General features: G+C 37.6%; 1 protein-coding gene across 7 annotated transcripts; it reads left to right on the forward strand.

The window, feature by feature from the left end:
* The first annotated feature begins 478 nt into the window (after nucleotides 1-478).
* LOC103441593 (oxysterol-binding protein-related protein 1C-like) lies at nucleotides 479-7,821 on the forward strand. 7 transcript variants are annotated; one of them, XR_011583907.1, is made up of 11 exons: nucleotides 486-1,589; nucleotides 1,831-2,187; nucleotides 3,975-4,071; nucleotides 4,174-4,628; nucleotides 4,741-4,896; nucleotides 5,465-5,632; nucleotides 5,708-5,848; nucleotides 6,511-6,741; nucleotides 6,867-6,980; nucleotides 7,161-7,569; nucleotides 7,612-7,821. XR_011583907.1 is itself a non-coding variant. In XM_008380275.4 (10 exons), exons 1-10 carry the CDS (start codon nucleotides 1,053-1,055, stop codon nucleotides 7,326-7,328), a joined length of 2,424 nt encoding a protein of 807 aa, XP_008378497.1. In that variant the 5' UTR covers nucleotides 479-1,052; the 3' UTR covers nucleotides 7,329-7,821. The 7 variants fall into 7 exon arrangements, 4 of the variants coding, with proteins under 4 accessions (XP_008378497.1, XP_008378498.1, XP_070683294.1 ...); XR_011583908.1 differs by having other exon boundaries at nucleotides 7,161-7,542; nucleotides 7,622-7,821; XR_011583909.1 differs by having other exon boundaries at nucleotides 4,189-4,628; nucleotides 7,161-7,542; nucleotides 7,622-7,821.
* The last annotated feature ends 9,399 nt before the right edge of the window (nucleotides 7,822-17,220 follow it).

Below are 17,220 nucleotides of genomic sequence, written 5' to 3' on the forward strand. Positions count from 1 at the left end.
TTTTGATACGTAGTGGATAGACATAAATTTTAAAATTTATATGCATCTAAAATCATAAATAGGGTTGTAATAGATAGGTGGTGAATATTAACATCATTTGAGCGTAGCATAAATTAAAAAGTAATGTTATTTGCACACTTATTTTTACTTTTAACATTATTTTTTGTTCATTTACTTATTCAATTCACTCGATCCGATAACTGAAAATTGAGAGGGATATGTGAGAGGTAAAACTAAGTGTGTGGATACCACTTAAAACTACGATATAGTAGTATTCATTTTCATTTGTAAGTGACAGATCTTAGGTTCAATTATTGACAAAGACGAATTTGAATTACATTATTACTAACTTTTTGTGAAACTAACTCACATCCTGAACATAAATAATATTATTTATTAAAAAAAAAATTGTGAATAACACCGCCGAAATGATATACACTCTTGACTCTCCCGCTATAAAAAGACGTGAAAGCCATCAACATTGCGGCCAAACACCAAACAGCCCTAAACCACCGTTATTCAAAAAGCGCGTCCCAACTCGACTCCTCCACGTGTCGCTCTCTCAGAAGCTGCCGGTGGCCGTCCCCACCTTAAGCCCTGCGTCCTCCCCGCACCCAAATACAACTCATCCGAAACAGAGAAAAGGCCGCAGAGAGAGAGAGAGAGGCACAACTCATCACAGACACGGTGGTCAACCGCATCATGTATATAAAAGCTTTTGGCATTTTAGAGAGAGAAAGAGAGAGGAGAGAGGAGAGAGGAGAGAGAGTTGATTGTATTGACCGCTCCGTCACCGTCGCTTCCTCCGAAACCCCAACTCTTCCTCCTTATAATCGTTTCTCCCACTTTCACGCCAACCTCGCTCTATCCGTCTCCCTCTCTCCGCAAAATCCCATTTCCCAACACACTAACACAAAAACTAATACAAAATTATCAACAAAAATATCCAAATGAAACCCCCAACCATAACCGCCGCCCTACTCCGCCGCCACGTCAGCATCCCCACCCCCTCCCAATCCCGATATCCCCCAACTCTTTCCCTCTAGTTCCATATGCATCCCTTCTGCTGCGTCTCCACGCTCTCCGATCGCTCCCCGGACCTCCACATGACCTCCTTCGGCTCCAGATCCGACTCCCACGCCCGCACCGCTAAAATCGATCCGAACGGCGTCCACAATCATAGCTACACCCACGCCCATTCCAGCGCCGACTACGGACGACTCAGTCAGCGCACCACGGCGGCTGCGGCTGCTGCCGCCGTGGCAGCCGCGGAGGTTGTGGCTCGGCCGCCCTCGGGAAGGGAGCAGCCGGTCGACGTCAAGATAAACGACATCGTTGGGAATGGCGTGTCGGGAATTCTGTATAAGTGGGTGAATTACGGCAAGGGGTGGCGGCCGAGGTGGTTCGTTCTGCAGGACGGAGTTTTGTCGTATTATAAGATTCACGGCCCCGATAGGATCGTAGTTACGGTTGAGACCGAGAAAGGATCAAAAGTCATCGGCGAGGAATCGGTGCGGCGAATTTCGAGTCATAAGAACGGCATCCCTCACCAGCTCCGCCGCAAGCCCTTCGGCGAAGTCCATCTCAAGGTTCTCGGTCTCTCTCGATTTTCATTTCTATACGTTTAAATCAATTTTTATCAATTCCAGTGTCAATTCAAATTCTAATCCGATCAGCATTTTCTTTGTTGATCGACGAGCGTTTTTATTTTTTATTTATTTTGATTTTGTAATTGATTAGATACAGTCTTTAATTTGATCAAATTCTGCTGAATTGAATTATATTTGATTTGTGGTTGATTATAATCCAATTTGATGAATTGATTATCAGGTTTCGAGCATCCGCGAAAGCAGATCAGATGATAAGAGGTTTTCGATCTTCACAGGCACAAAGAGGTTGCATTTGAGGGCAGAGACCCGAGAAGATCGATACGAATGGGTGGAAGCATTGCAGGCTGTGAAAGACATGTTCCCGCGGATCTCTAACAGCGAGTTGATGGCTCCAGTGGACAATGTCACCGTTTCCACAGAGAAGGTGAGGCAGCGGCTTGTGGAAGAAGGTGTTAGGGAGGCAGCCATTCAGGACACGGAGCAGATAATGAGGACTGAGTTCGCCGCGATGCAGAACCAGCTCCTGCTGCTCAAGCAGAAGCAGTGGCTTCTAATGGATACACTGCGACAGTTAGAGGTATGGAGACCTTATGCCTGTTGAAATTTGGAGTATTATTCTTTGGTTAACTTCAATGCAGAAATTCTAATTTTCTTAAACCCACCAAGTAATTTGCTAGGGGGATTGTGTGTGTTCAGCTTGTGCGAGATGAGGCTCTTTTTTCTTCCTCTAACTTTTGTAAATTATAATTCCGAACATAATCAATTTTGTTAATTGTGTTCGTCTGATCCTTTAGCTTGAGTGAGTTGAGTGTTAGATTGTTAGTTAATGGAAGGAAACTATAAGGGATCATGCAATATCACTTGAGTAAAAGATGACATTAATCATGCACAAACCAGACTATTTATGTTTAGTTTTCCATACTCTTATGGAATGGTAAGAAAACTATCGAAATGACTCAAAGTTGGTTGATTCTAATTCTATATTTTCTAGATTGTGTCAGAAAATTGATGTGGGCTGGGCGTTTTCTGCATAAGGCCTCAGGTTTTTTCCTTGAGGATTTTCTTGGGGTATGGTTAATGTGATGTATTGAAGGACTGATGGAATTTTTTTTAAAACAGGTCGTAGTAGTATCATTCCAAAATTACAGTGATAATAGGGTATATATGGGTTTGTGGAGGCTAAATATGCAGTATTTAGGATGCTACGGCCACCTTAATGTGGGTGTTCTTTCTTATTGCTGAAAGCACCAACTTTAGTGATTGTCGAAGACTAATTTTATTTAGGGTAACCAGAATGTTAATTGGCATTCGCGTTTTCTTGTTTTGCTCTGTGATATCTTGTCCATAAAAATATAATTATGTTTTTATGATCTGAGGTGATGCCATAACTCTTAAATGGGTTTGTGTGTGGTATGGAATGGAATAAGCTGATTTCATGGGGAAATGGGAATTCATGAGCTGCATTTGCGTGTGGATCATATAAAATTGGTGTGTTGAAAGACTACACCTTTGTGCAACCAAAAAGAAAAGAAAAAAGACTACGCCTTTCTTTGTGGGGTTTCTACTAGAACACATTGTGATCTTACCTCCACGTTCCACCTCTCTTTTATGAAATCTGGAAGGTCAAACTATTTTAAGGAATTAGGTTATCCGGGATGGTTTAAATTCTCTAATGTCTGCAGATCTGATTTTCTTCCAGGTGGAAATAAGTACCTTGAAGGGTAGTCTGTGAATGCTAGTCCCCATTTCTGTCGATCCTTAGGTCATGACTGACTAATGTTTCTGATTGAGTTGTGAGGCTTGACTTCCTTCGGTTTTAGCAACAAAATGTTAGAGAACTAAAAAGTGCTTTCACATTCAGAATGCCTTATAGATTAACCCGCTTCCCCATACCCCATTTTCATAATGTTAGCACCAGCAAAACTACCCCATGTACTCCTTAAAAAGGGCATATGTCTGTGTAGGCCCTCACTCAACTAACTACTCATGCTACAATTTTTTTTTTCCTTTTTGTCTATTAAAAAAGGGAGAAATTGAATTGAATGAGGAATTTATTATTATTACCTAAAGGAAAGAGTGGTGGACTGATGGCATACTATACACCAAAAGAAGGATGCAACCTAATTGTACAGTGCTGACCATTTCGCTAATGTTTACAACAACAACAACAACAAAGCCTTTTCCCATTAAGTGGGGTCGGCTATTTCGCTAATGTTTATTAAGCAATATTTTATATGAGGTATCTTGTGTTCGTACAAAAGGTTGTTTCCGTAAGAGTTTTAACTTTTGGTGCAAGGATTTTGGCTCATCATTTACTTAATTGTGTCTTGCTAATAAACTGATATTGGTACTGTTTTTTTGTAGACAGAAAAGGTAGATTTGGAGAATACAGTGGTAGATGAGAGCCGACAATTGAAAGATTCCGGGGCTTCCTCTAGATCAAGGCAAGACAAATTCAGTGGTATGCATTTAGTAGAAGGTTAACATCATGTATTTCTGTTAGGTGTGTATGTGAAACGGTGTATTCCATCATGATACTTTTTGCTAATTTAGTCCTGCATAGATATTACCATTTCAGAAGGGAGTGCAAGTGAATCGGATGAGGATAATGAAAGAGTTGAGGAAGAAACAGATGAAGAGGACAATGCTTTCTTTGATACTCGCGATTTCCTATCGTCAAGTTCTTTTAAAAGTAGTGGGTCTGAGTATCGGATATCATCTGTGTCTTCAGACGATGAAAGGATAAATGCCATTGAACCAGAAGATGGTCTTGATCCATCCATGAGATCTGTTGGAACTAACTTTCCTCTTGTCAAGCGCCGTAAGAAGTTGCCTGACCCTGTTGAAAAAGAGAAGAGTGTTAGTCTTTGGTCAATGATTAAGGATAACATTGGGAAGGATCTCACAAAAATATGTCTTCCTGTATACTTTAACGAGCCTCTATCTACTCTACAAAAGGGTTTTGAGGATTTGGAATACTCGTATCTCCTTGATCGAGCATATGAATGGGGTAAAAGGGTAAGACCTCAAAGCCAACCTCCTTGCAATGCTGTTAAGAGTCTCTTCCTTAAATGAGTTATATCATCTCAGTGCTGTCATGACTTATTTGAGTTTCCTTTAAGCCCTGCAGGGTAATAGCCTTATGAGGATACTTAATGTGGCTGCTTTTGCTGTGTCTGGATATGCATCAACTGAAGGAAGAAATTGCAAGCCATTCAACCCATTATTAGGGGAAACATACGAGGCTGACTATCCAGACAAAGGCCTCCAGTTCTTCTCAGAGAAGGTGTGAAAATTTCTTCAGACCTGAATCCATTGCATACACTATTCTCGTGTAGACCTTCTGTTCTGCATTTGACTAATAATTAAATTCTGAGAATTGCAAGATTTATCTCTTCAAATTGAGTGGTGCATTTATCAAGTAGCTCAAATGGTTTTTACGTGTGCAATGAAAACATTGAATCTTAAATTCAATGCCACTGTTTGCTCATAGTTGAGCAATGCATTTTGAACCTTCAATCCAATTTGCGGGTAGAGTAGTATAGTCATGCAACGAAGCTTGTGATAAAAAGGTTTTAATTGGATGTTTCATAAAATATGATTTAATATCTATAAAATATTTGTTTGAAATGAATCTAAACATCTAGTCATTGAGTTTTGGAAGTTTGAATCTCCCCGGGCAGGCCGATTTCTCAATAGGTAACTAAAGTAACTATAAAAAAACATAGGGAAGCAGTTAAGTACATGGCTTCTTTCATTATGGTGTATATTTATCGACTTAAAACGCTGACAATATTGTTATTGGTCTTTTTCTACTATGTGTCACAGTAAAAATTCTTATTTTTGGGTGTCAGGTTAGTCATCACCCAATGATTATTGCTTGCCACTGCGAGGGTCAAGGATGGAAATTCTGGGGAGACAGCAATTTGAAGAGCAAATTCTGGGGTCGCTCGATTCAGCTTGACCCTGTTGGTGTCCTGACCTTGGAATTTGATGATGGGGAAGTTCTTCAATGGAGTAAAGTATGAACCTGCCCCACTCAGCTATTGTTCATTATTTTCTGAAGTCATGTCTAAAAATGAACTCTTTCTGGCCAGGTTACAACGTCCATTTACAACCTTATCTTGGGAAAGCTTTACTGTGATCACTATGGGACAATGCGAATACAGGGGAAGCATGAATATTCATGTAAGCTGAAATTTAAGGAGCAGTCTATCATTGACCGAAATCCTCACCAGGTACTATTTTCTTTTTTCAAATTTTATTTCATTTAAGTTGCTGGTCTCTGCACTTAACACTTTTTTATTGATGTTGAGAAAACAGTGTTGCTTCTAGCTCATGCTATTTCAACCAACTATTGAATCTCCATAGAAAACATGATTTCCAAATGGTTTTCATGTATAATAACTTTCTTAGTAGAAAGTTTTGTGTTGACTATTGAGTTAGCTTGTTTACATCATGAATGGGGTTTTAGAAGGCAGTAATTTTTTTGTTTTTTATCAAAATGGAGGAGAATGGTGTGTGATGTTATGATTTTATGCTGGGAAGGAAAAAAATTAATAGAAACACCGTCGGAAATTTTTGGAAGAGAACCCGGATTTCACAATTGCCATATTTGGTAGGTGAGAACCACGCTATTTAGAAAGGAGAAACGATTAATATTTGCCTTCTTATTATTAGTTGTCAGACAGTCCTGTTCTTTATTTTTGATTATTAAGTGGGGAAAGATATGTAGACATTTTGCAATTCATGCCATTTTTATCGCATTTCTTCACACCGAAATACTTGGCACGCTTTCTTATAAAATGTTGAAAGTCAAGAATAAAATCTGTTTAGGAGTAGCTATTTGTTAGTTAATAGTATCTTTTAGTTACTTTTCTTTTTTTCTTTTTTCCGTTAGGTACATGGTATAGTTCAAGATAAGAATGGGAAAACGGCTGCAACATTGGTTGGCAAATGGGATGAGAGCATGCACTATATTTTAGGAGACTGTTCAGGGAAGGGAAAAGGTTCCGACTCTTTATCTGACGCCCGCCTGCTCTGGAGGAGGAACAAGCCACCCAAATTTCCAACTAGATATAATTTAACACGCTTTGCCATCACGATGAATGAACTCACACCTGGACTGAAGGTGATTATTTGATAGTTTATTCCTTGGTTTGATCCATCTTATCTAGATATTACTGGTATGAAAATTACTGTTTGAAACGATGAACCGCTAGCAGATTCTGATTTTTCAAGTGTAATCTTGTGCAGGAGAAGTTGCCCCCCACAGATTCAAGGCTGAGACCCGATCAAAGGTATTTGGAAAATGGGGAGTATGAAATGGCAAATGCAGAGAAGTTGAGGCTAGAACAGAGACAGCGGCAGGTAATATTGCATTCTCTATGAGAAAAGGCACGTAAATAAACCGTATAAGTTTCTTGCAACAATGGCATTCTTAGGCAAACCGGTCGGACCTTTCTGTAGCTTCAGTTAGGGTTTCCTTTCTTCAAACGTATTTATTGGTCTATTGTAATTGATGGGATGCTGCTTTGATTTCGAATTCAGGCTCGAAAGATGCAAGAGCAGGGTTGGAAACCGCAGTGGTTCGCAAAGGATAAAGGAAGCGACACATACCGCTACGTCGGTGGATATTGGGAGGCAAGGGAACAAGGGAGATGGGATTCATGTCCTGACATTTTTGGGCAAGTCCCTTGTGAACCGCAACTTGAGTAAAGTTCTTTGTTTCTGGTTTATCAATTCGTATTCATTTTTTTTCTCAAAAGGGGTGGGGTGGTGGTGGATGCTGCTGATTTCGAGTTACAGGGTCCTCCCTTGATTTGCATATAAAGTAAAAGTTGGATGAAAGGTCTTTGGCAGGCAACAAATATCCATTGTTTTTTTTTTTTTTCACACCTCTGTGTTATGCAATGATTCGAGTCTTGGAGGGGTCAAATCTGACGGTGAAGGATTCAAGGCTGTTGAAGGGGTCAAAAAATCTGACGGTGAAGGATTCAAGGCTGTTGAAGGGGTCAAATCTGACGGTGATGGGTGAATTGGTCAATTTTGAAAAGTTAATATCCTTATTTCACCCAAAAAATAGTTGGGTCAATGTCAACTGCCATTTTAGTTCAGGAGGTCAAAATGCGGTTACTTATTTTCATATTACCACAAGAACTTTTGGTACTGGTCCTTGGTTTATCAAAATCCGATATTGAAATCTTGTTAATTTGAATACTTTGATTGAAGGACACAACGATACAACAAAAGTAACTTCATCCCTAAAATCATGCAAAGATGAATGCCAAAAAGCAAATTTTATTTTATTTTTCCTCAAATTTTGATGTGTGAAAAAGGGAACATTTTATTATAAAATATGGTACATTATATCTAAAAAATAGTAAATAGATTTTACATTAACAAAATGGAAAAATTACGCATAAAGTATACTTTTAATACTTAATTGTATATTGAGACAACATTTTTTAAACATTACAAGAAGAGACAAAATGTGAAATATGACATCAATGCCTTTTTTTTCCTCTAAAGTGTAAGTTATAAAATTATCTTTTATAGTAAAAAAGTCTTTTTCACACTTTTATCTCTTCCTTTATTGCTCCATTCTCTCTCTTCTTTTAAGAAATATTGGTTCCAATTCATTCGGCTCACTAGCAAACCTAGAATTCCACCACCTATAAATTGACACTGTCATTTTCCACACAACCCACCGTTTAAGAATTGTAAAATAAAACATATTAGGGTTCGCCCCACCATCTCTCCTCCCTCTCTCCTTTCTCTAGGAAACTATAAGGGTAAAAATCATCACTGCATCCAAACGGCAACCGTCAACCAAGCAATCTCCAACCAAAAACATCACCACCACCTGCATCCAAACATCTGCCACTGCCACTTCGCAGACCACCCACTTGATATTGATGCCCTCTACTCGACAACCACATCACGCACACCACCATGAACACCCACCCGAAACTCTGGTCTTCATATTGAAATATGAATTTGGTATCTTGTGCTTCTTTTTCTCTAGCCATGTATGCCCAACTGAAATATGATTTGAAAGAGACGGCATAATTCTAAAATCAAATAGATTTTGAATAATGTAAATGCAAAAAACTTTCTTGTTATTTTAGTTTCCCAGAGAAGGAAAGGAAGGAGAGGAAGGAGAGACTAGTGAGCCGCAAACCCCAAAATGCTTTTTTTTTTCCTTCTTTAAGCAGTGGGTTGGTGTTAAAAATGAACAGGTGTTAAGTTCTGGTTGGTGGACTCTAGGTTAGCTAATGAGCCCGAACCTAGAATAATTTCTCTTCGTTTGGGTCACTATTCAGGCAATATGCATTGTCAAGAGATTCAATAAATGGTGTGGTTTTATAGTCACAATCTAAAAGAAACTTCTTTGATAATTTGATTCCTCTGTGGTTGATACTTGTGATCAAAATGGTTGAAATTTTTTTAACTTTTCAAGATAATATTGGTGTTTTGTTATTATTTTCTTATGTATTAGTCTGTCCAATGTCGAATTGAATCCCAAATTCACAACTCACTAGCTATAAAATTAAAATAAAAAAGTAACCAACTTTATTAAATTACTAATATTAAGAACAATACTAGGCTGAGTAAGTTTGAAAACTATAGCTGGTGTATAGGTGAGTTTTTAAATGGATGACAACAAATGTCCACACATAGGCGTGGTGACATATGATTCTACCAAAAAAGCATTACAAAACTGATTCTACATGTATTTGAAACTAATTCTACATAAATAATTGAAGACGGGTTGAACTGATTTTGCAAAAATGATTGTGTACGGGTTGAACTGATTCTACAAAAATGGTCAAGGACGGGATAAATTGATTTCATAAAAATGGTCGATGACAGGATGAATTGATTCTGCAAAAATGGTGAATGACGGGTTAATTGGTTCTACAAAAATGGTCAAAGACAGGTTGAACTGACAATGTGTTAAACTGATTCTGCAAAGAAAATGGTCAAGGAAGAGATGAACTGATTCTGCAAAAATGGTCGACGACGGGATGAACTAATTCTATAAAAATGATGGAGGACGGGTTGAACTAATTCTACAAAAATGGTTGAAGACAGGTTAAACTGATTCTGCAAAAATAGTTAACGATGGGTTGAACTGATTTTGCAAAAATGGTCAATGACGGGTTGAGCTGATTATAGAAAATTGGTAAAAAACGGGTTGAATTGATTATGCAAAAGTGGTCGATGACTGGTTGAACTGATTCTGCAAAAATAATCGAAGATGGTTTGAATTGATTCTACATAAATGGTCGAAGATGGATTGAGCTGATTATGTAAAAATGGTCGAGGATGAGTTGAACTGATTTTGCAAAAATAGTCGATGACGGGTTGAACTGATTTTAGTAATAAATAATACAAAACTAATTATGCATATAGTTTCAAAATTGATACTGCAGAAATAGCTGAGGATGAGTTGAGTTTTTGGCAGATATTAATTTTGTTTGGAGTTGCGAGGAATGGTTTCCTTGAAATATAGTAGAATTTTTTGTCTCTATATATAAAGCTCCCTTACATTATAAATATATAAATGGGTACGTAGTAAATAAATTATTGGTACAATTAAAAGAATTTTTTTTATATATAAATATGAATAAAAGTTTAGGTATATTTATGGGCAAATGCAGAACATGAAGTTTATAATATTCAAGGGAGGACTGTAATGCTAAAAGGAAATATTTGGAAATGATTAAATAACTTTTAAATATATTGATATGTAAATTATTTATTATTGAAATCATGTAGATAAAAACCAAATGATCTTGTTGAGAGACTTTTAGGTCGAGATGGATTTGGGCTTTGCAAGTATCCTATTGCCTTCCTTGGTTCGATTTCGTACCAAATCTCGGAATATCTCAAAAGAATTAGCATTTCTTAGGAAATATCTCGGTTAGATCAATGACTCAAATATATCATGATTAAGCAAATACTAGCTTGCTCAAGTGAGGCATGGTGTGGAAACTAGAAGTTTATCAGTTTAGCATAAGAGAGAGTTTGTATGGTTGCACGGAGTTCTAGGTTGGGTAACCTAGATTTCCTAGGGTTCTAAGAAGGCTTTTGCTAACTCAAAGGATTGAGGGAAGGTTAGGGAAAGCTCTAAGGTTGCAGGAAGATGGTTCTCCCAAAGGTCCAATACTGTTTGCACTTAGGAAGTGATTTCCCTAACTTGGTGCAGTACAACCTTAAATCTCTTCTCACGTTCTTTATGTTCTATTATTCTCTCTCCCTTGTCATAATGATCCCCTCTGTATCATCTGTTCTCCACCTTTTGTAGGTGAATGATGTCTTTCCAGGCTTCCTAGATAATCTCTAATTATGGCTACGTCTTCCTTCCTCTTTCTCATGACAGAACTGTGACCTTCCTTACTAATATAATATAGATGAGCGTTACTATGATGCCTCATTTACCCCTAAACTTAAATACCAGCATTTCGTGGCATCCGTGACACTTTCGAATGTAAAAGCAATAGATCGCAGAAGTACCCCACATTTGATGATATATGAACATTTCCACTGTAACTTATACACGTGATTGCTGTGTTGTAGGAATGACCCCAAATTGGCAAAGAAACATTTGGCTGACCAAACCATCAGCCTACAAGGAAGAATGGCCGCGTAGCAAAATAGAGAGGTATAATATCCCATCCCCGCTTATGTATTACAGATGTTGTTGATGTTGATGTAGATCTGCTACTGGATGCATGATTCCGTCTAAAATAATCTCTCTGTGCATTAATTCTTGTTTTTCTTGTTTGTTGGCTGCATAAAAATTAGGTGTTGAAATCAGAGATAAAATGTAGAAGATACTATCGGTAAACTAAAATAAAATAAGTAAAAGCAAATATTTTTGTTTTGTTTTGTCTTTTTTTTTTTGTTTTTTTGTCCATTTTGTCGATTTGAGCTGATACATGTAGAGAACCTGCTGATAACTTAAAAATACCCCTTTTTGTGAATGTTCTGCTACCCATTGTTGAGATTATGTTGCCATCATATCAAACAGTTCAAACACCTCTCTTGCAAATTTATTTGATAACGATCCTCCGGCTGAAGCATTAACATGCCTTTTTGATGTAGGATTAAGCCCATCAAAGAAATATTCATTTGTGTATCTGAATCAATATTTGCATGTGGACACTTTATGTACATCTCTGTATATCTCTCCCAACCTTCATGGAACTCTTCATTAGGCTTTTGAGTGAATGTCATAATTTCCCTCTTGTAATTCAATGTCTTGGATGCTGGATAATATTTGTTTAGGAATTTTGTATGTAATTGTTGTCAAGTAGTAATTGTAGACATCGAAATTTCGGTAAATAAATGTTGACCGATAAATTAAAGTTTCAGCGCTCATGTATTACATAAATTTTACACGTAGCATGTGTCTAAACAAAAAATTGAGAATCATCGGAAAAGTCATCAAACAGGACACGTGTCAACACCTGGCAGAAATGACTTATTTCATCTGGAATATTATATTCAAAATTAGGCATTGGAAATTTCTATAAATAGAAGGCTAATTCATTCATTTCAGGGGACCAAAAAATCATTAGACAAAATTCTTGAAGCTCTGAAGCTCTGAAACTCCGAAGCTCTCAAGCATCCAGGTTCCCGAAGAATCAAGAAAGCTCTCCTTGTTCTTCGTTCTTCGTTCATCGTTATTCCAAGATCAAGCCCCGACGGCCATTGGATCAACAATCATCCACCAATTCAAGATCAAGCCCCGACGGCCCTTGAAGAAAGTGTTCTTCGTTCTTCGTTCATCGTTCTTCCAAGATCAAGCCCCAACGGCCCTTTGGATCAACAGTCATCCACCAATTCAAGATCAAGCCCCGACGGCCCTTGAAAGAAAGCACCATCGTTCATCATCCGTTCATCCAAGATCAAGCCCCAACGGCCCTTTGGATCAACAACGTCGACAAATCCACACATCCAACCGTTCTTCAAGATCAAGCCCAAAAGCCCTTGAAGATCCGTTCATCACCGTTATTTAAGATCAAGCCTTAACGGCCCTTGAAGAAACACTCATCCTCAAGATTAAGCCCCAACGGCTCCTTGAAGATCCGCTCAAATCTACCTTCAAAGATCAAGCCCACGGCCCCTTGAAGAAACTTCCAACGGTTCATCCAAGATCAAGCCTCGACGACCCTTGGATCAACGAAACATCCACAAATCAATACCTTACGGAGATCGAATCAAATGATCACAATAGAGAGAGATTGTAACCCAAAATCATCAAATACAAATATTTGTTTGTGCACGTTATTCTTGTCTCTTTCGTTTCAGGAATTTTCCGTGTTCACAGTAATGCTATTCGCCGGTAGAGTGAATAACCAAGTTTCCGCTTTATCCTTCAAAGTAAAAAGAAAAAGATGTAACTTAATAGCCTCAGCTAAAAAACCCCTTATCAAAATATTTTTGCAACCCACAATAAACTTTGCAATATGTAAGTTTGCATCCTCGTTGGGCAGCCCACAAAACGTTGGTAAAATTTCAAGCATGTGGTGCTTGATCTCAAAAACATCTCCCTCTTCCTAGGCTGGATAGACAATACAGTTAGGAACATCGTTTGCACGGGCAGCCAACGACTCTCTGATTGGTTTGCCTGCTATAGGTATCGCTAATGCCATTTTAACCTCGATGTCCACTAAATTAGCAAACAAATTTGCAGAAAAGTGTCCTGCAATACACAGTCCCACATTGATTTAATTTCTCGTCGCTGTCTGTGCAGTGTGCGTTCTAGTTCTGGATCAAACTGTGCAATCTGGGCAGTTCTTGATTTGGTATGGATCATGTACTGTGCAGATTCTGCAGTCAAAACAAAAATAGTAAAATAACTAATTTTTTTTTTGACGAAAAATAAGATATCAGAAAAAGTTTAAACAAAAATTATCTAAAATAATCCCCAGCAACAGTGCCAAATTTCTTGATATGATTTACTGTACAGATTCTGCAGTCAAAACAAAAATAGTAAAATAACTGATTTTTTTTTTGACGAAAAATAAGAAATCAGAAAAAGTTTAAACAAAAATTATCTAAAATAATCCCCGGCAACGGCGCCAAATTTCTTGATATGATTTTTAACGTTTATGCAAATAGGGTCAAAATCACATGAAATACTTGCAAGAATACAATGATGTTGTAGTATAGATGCTCATGCAAGGTCGTTCTCCTCAAGGACTATTTGGATAATTTATGTAGAAACAATTCCTGATTAAATACTTAGAATTAAAAATTGATAAAAGAGATTTTGAAATTGGGTAATATTAAAAATGAATTTTAATTAAAAACTAATATGACAAAAGAAAAAAGTTTTAAATACCAATTTATAAACGACTAGGGCTCCACCATCACCTAGCAATTCTATGTATTTTTACCAATTATTTATGATCTACACATACCACTTTGAAGGTTAGGTTTTCCTAATTTATATTCTACTTTGAACCTCCAACATAGAATGTATATCTACCATGCAACCCGTTCGGACGTTCGGATCAAATCTGAACATGAAAGACTCATTATGCTTTATGAAAACCCTTTGAAAAGCCATGCAACCCTTAAGACGTGGTGTTCATCTTAAGTGAAATTACAATTATTAATCATAAGAAGCCAGCGTCAATTTCAGGAAATCTTCCGACCAAAATTGCATCAAATTACTTTTCTAAAGATCCTAATGGTGATCAAGCATTAAGACAATTACATAGTTTTAATCACGATGATCAATAATTCAAAGTATGCATGCAATCAATCATAAGCAATTAAATAAAAATCACATATTCATGCTAAGACTTAAGGCCTCACCCTAGTAAAACGGATTAGTTACGCATATTTATAACTCCGCTAAAAATTGGGTGTCACAAATCAATGTAGTCATTCCGTCACAACTTCATTAAAAATTCTGTTATGTGCTGATGTGGTACATAATTGGATTCCACAATATAATAAAATATTGCCATGTGGATTAAAAGTATTTAAATAATAATTAAAAAACTATTTTATATAATTAAAAAAAAACAAAAAAAAGAAGAAGAAGAAGATGACTGTTCATCATCTTCTTCCTCTCCTACCCAGCGACCCACCATTCTCCTCCCCTTGAAACGGCACCGTCGCACCCCTTTCCCGCAGTCCTCATATTCGCCGGTGACTGTAATTCGAAATGAAACTTCCTCGATATTGCTCGACCTGGAGGTGCAGGCCGTAAGTAGTCGAACTCAAGTAGTCAATTGTAGGAGCAACAAAACCAAGGTAACTTACACTTGATAAATCCTGTAGATATATAGTCTTCGTGCATTTACGGAAGTATTTGAATATGGTAAACAATAGTTAAGTTTATTTTCTTGTTGTTATGTTTTTGCAGGGACCTTCCCGTACCAGGGCGAGAGCTGTCAGGAGTACATTTTGCTATAGAATTTCTTCATGCAAACACCAAAAGCTTACTAGATAGCAATCTTGAGGATGGTAACTACATCTCTGCCAAGGGCGAGAAAGTTGTGGTAATTGGTGGAGGTGACACTGGCACTGATTGCATTGGAACATTTGTTCGCCATGGCTGCACTAACATCATAAATTTGGAGCTTCTTCCTGAGCCACCACGAAAAAAGGCTCCAGGAAACCGTTGGCCACAGGTTGGATTACTGTAATATCTTGCCTGTCTGTTCTTACATCGCTCTTGCTTGGATCGCTAATTAACCAGGTTTTGTGACATTGAGTGTATTCTTACGTCTTTTGTATTTATTTTCTTTACTTTGGATTTGCAGTGGCCTCGTGTCTTCCGTGTGGATTATGGGCACCAAGAAGTTGCACAATCTTAGGTTGTTGTTAACTTATTTATAGACAAACTCAAGTAGTCAATTGTAGTTGGTGTATAAGGCTATCTCCAATCTCAAAACTAAAATCTAAAAGTTATGAATTCGTACTCAGCCTAAAATGTGGTAGTGCATCTATGGCCATCATCTTTTCACGAATTCTCAGCCCCACTCCCTACGGCCTGCACCTCTAGGTTGAGCAATATCGAGGAAGTTTCATTTTGAATTACTGTCACCGGCAAACACGAGGACTGCGGGAAAGAGGTGCGACGGTGCCATTTCAAGGGGAAGAGAATGGTGGGTCTCTGGGTAGGATGGGAAGAAGATGATGAACAGTCATCTTCTTCTTCTTTTTCTCTTTTTTTTTTGTTTTTAATTATATAAAATAGTTTTTTTAATTATTATTTAAATACTTTTAATCCACATGGTAATATTTTATTATATTATGGAACCCAATTATGTGTCACATTAGCACATAACAGAATTTTTAACAGAGTTGTGACAGAATGACTACATTGATTTGTGACATCCAATTTCAGGGACTACATTGATTGATTTTCAATTTCAGGGACCATCTTGATTGGGTGGGTCAATTTCAGGGACCATTTGTGATAAAAACCCTAAAAGAAATCATACAAAATATTATTAAAAAGAAAAGGAATGAAAACACCTTAAAGTATAAAATCTCCAAGAACCCTAGCAAAGTTCTGTCTTTGAAGTTGAATAATAATAAGCGTAAAAAAACCTAAAGAACGGCAAATCAATATATTTGCTAAGCCATCGCACAAACCCTAAAACATAGGTCTCTTACTTCCAACTAGGAAACTAAATAAGAATAAAATATCTTAGAAAATAAAGTCTTAATTATGCTAGGAGAATCTGCCAGGTAACTGTACAGCCACGTTTTAGCCTCAGATATCCTCCAAATCTGGCCCATGATAGCTTGTTTTGAAGATTGGGACGTTCTGAACACATCTCCAGAAGGCCATGAACCCATTTGAGGTCATTTTGGACTCCAAAAATATAATTCAGCCCAAAACGTGACCATTCCATCACCGCACATCGCTAATTTATTTTATTTCCAGAAAATAACCGCTTGGTGGAAAAATATGATATTTTGATACAATCAAGCCAAGTGACTCACGAACTTCCTCCAACTAGAATTACTCCAAAATTCGTCCATTTGACCACGTTTTTCTCCAGATGAAGTCAAAAGTCCTATATTGAAAATACAATTCAAAGTATCAAAATTTTTCCAAAATATACTAAGAATAGGGTTAATTATATAATATAAAATCTACTCATCAGCTTTCACGTGAACTTAAGACTTAGGGTTTGGTTCCTTCCTAACTAGATTGGTTGGCTTGCTAGGGAAAGAAGGAAACTAGGTTTGTTATCTCTCAAACTCACCCACGTGAATTTTGAAGATTATGGGCTTGGATCTTTGGGGCCCCAAGCAACCCAAAGTCTTCCATAATCTTGACTCATCCTATGCCCGATAAACTTCTGTAATCATTCACACCATAATTCACTTGGCAAGCCCCAAGCATATGATTTGAGCTTATTTTAGAGTGAATTGTAGTTAGTGTAATAAGGCATGGAGTGACGAATATGCATGGACTTGCATGAGCATGGGATGATTTATGCAAATGTCTGTTTTACCGTCATGTGGCATTACTGTGTAAACCTTCCTTTCTAAATTCCGCACCTTTGCATGTGTTTAGACATGGTTTGGGGCTTGTATGACAATTAGGCTTTGAAACTTAATT

Source organism: Malus domestica, chromosome 08 (assembly GCF_042453785.1).
Source record: "Malus domestica chromosome 08, GDT2T_hap1".
Classification (NCBI taxonomy): Eukaryota; Viridiplantae; Streptophyta; class Magnoliopsida; order Rosales; family Rosaceae; genus Malus; species Malus domestica.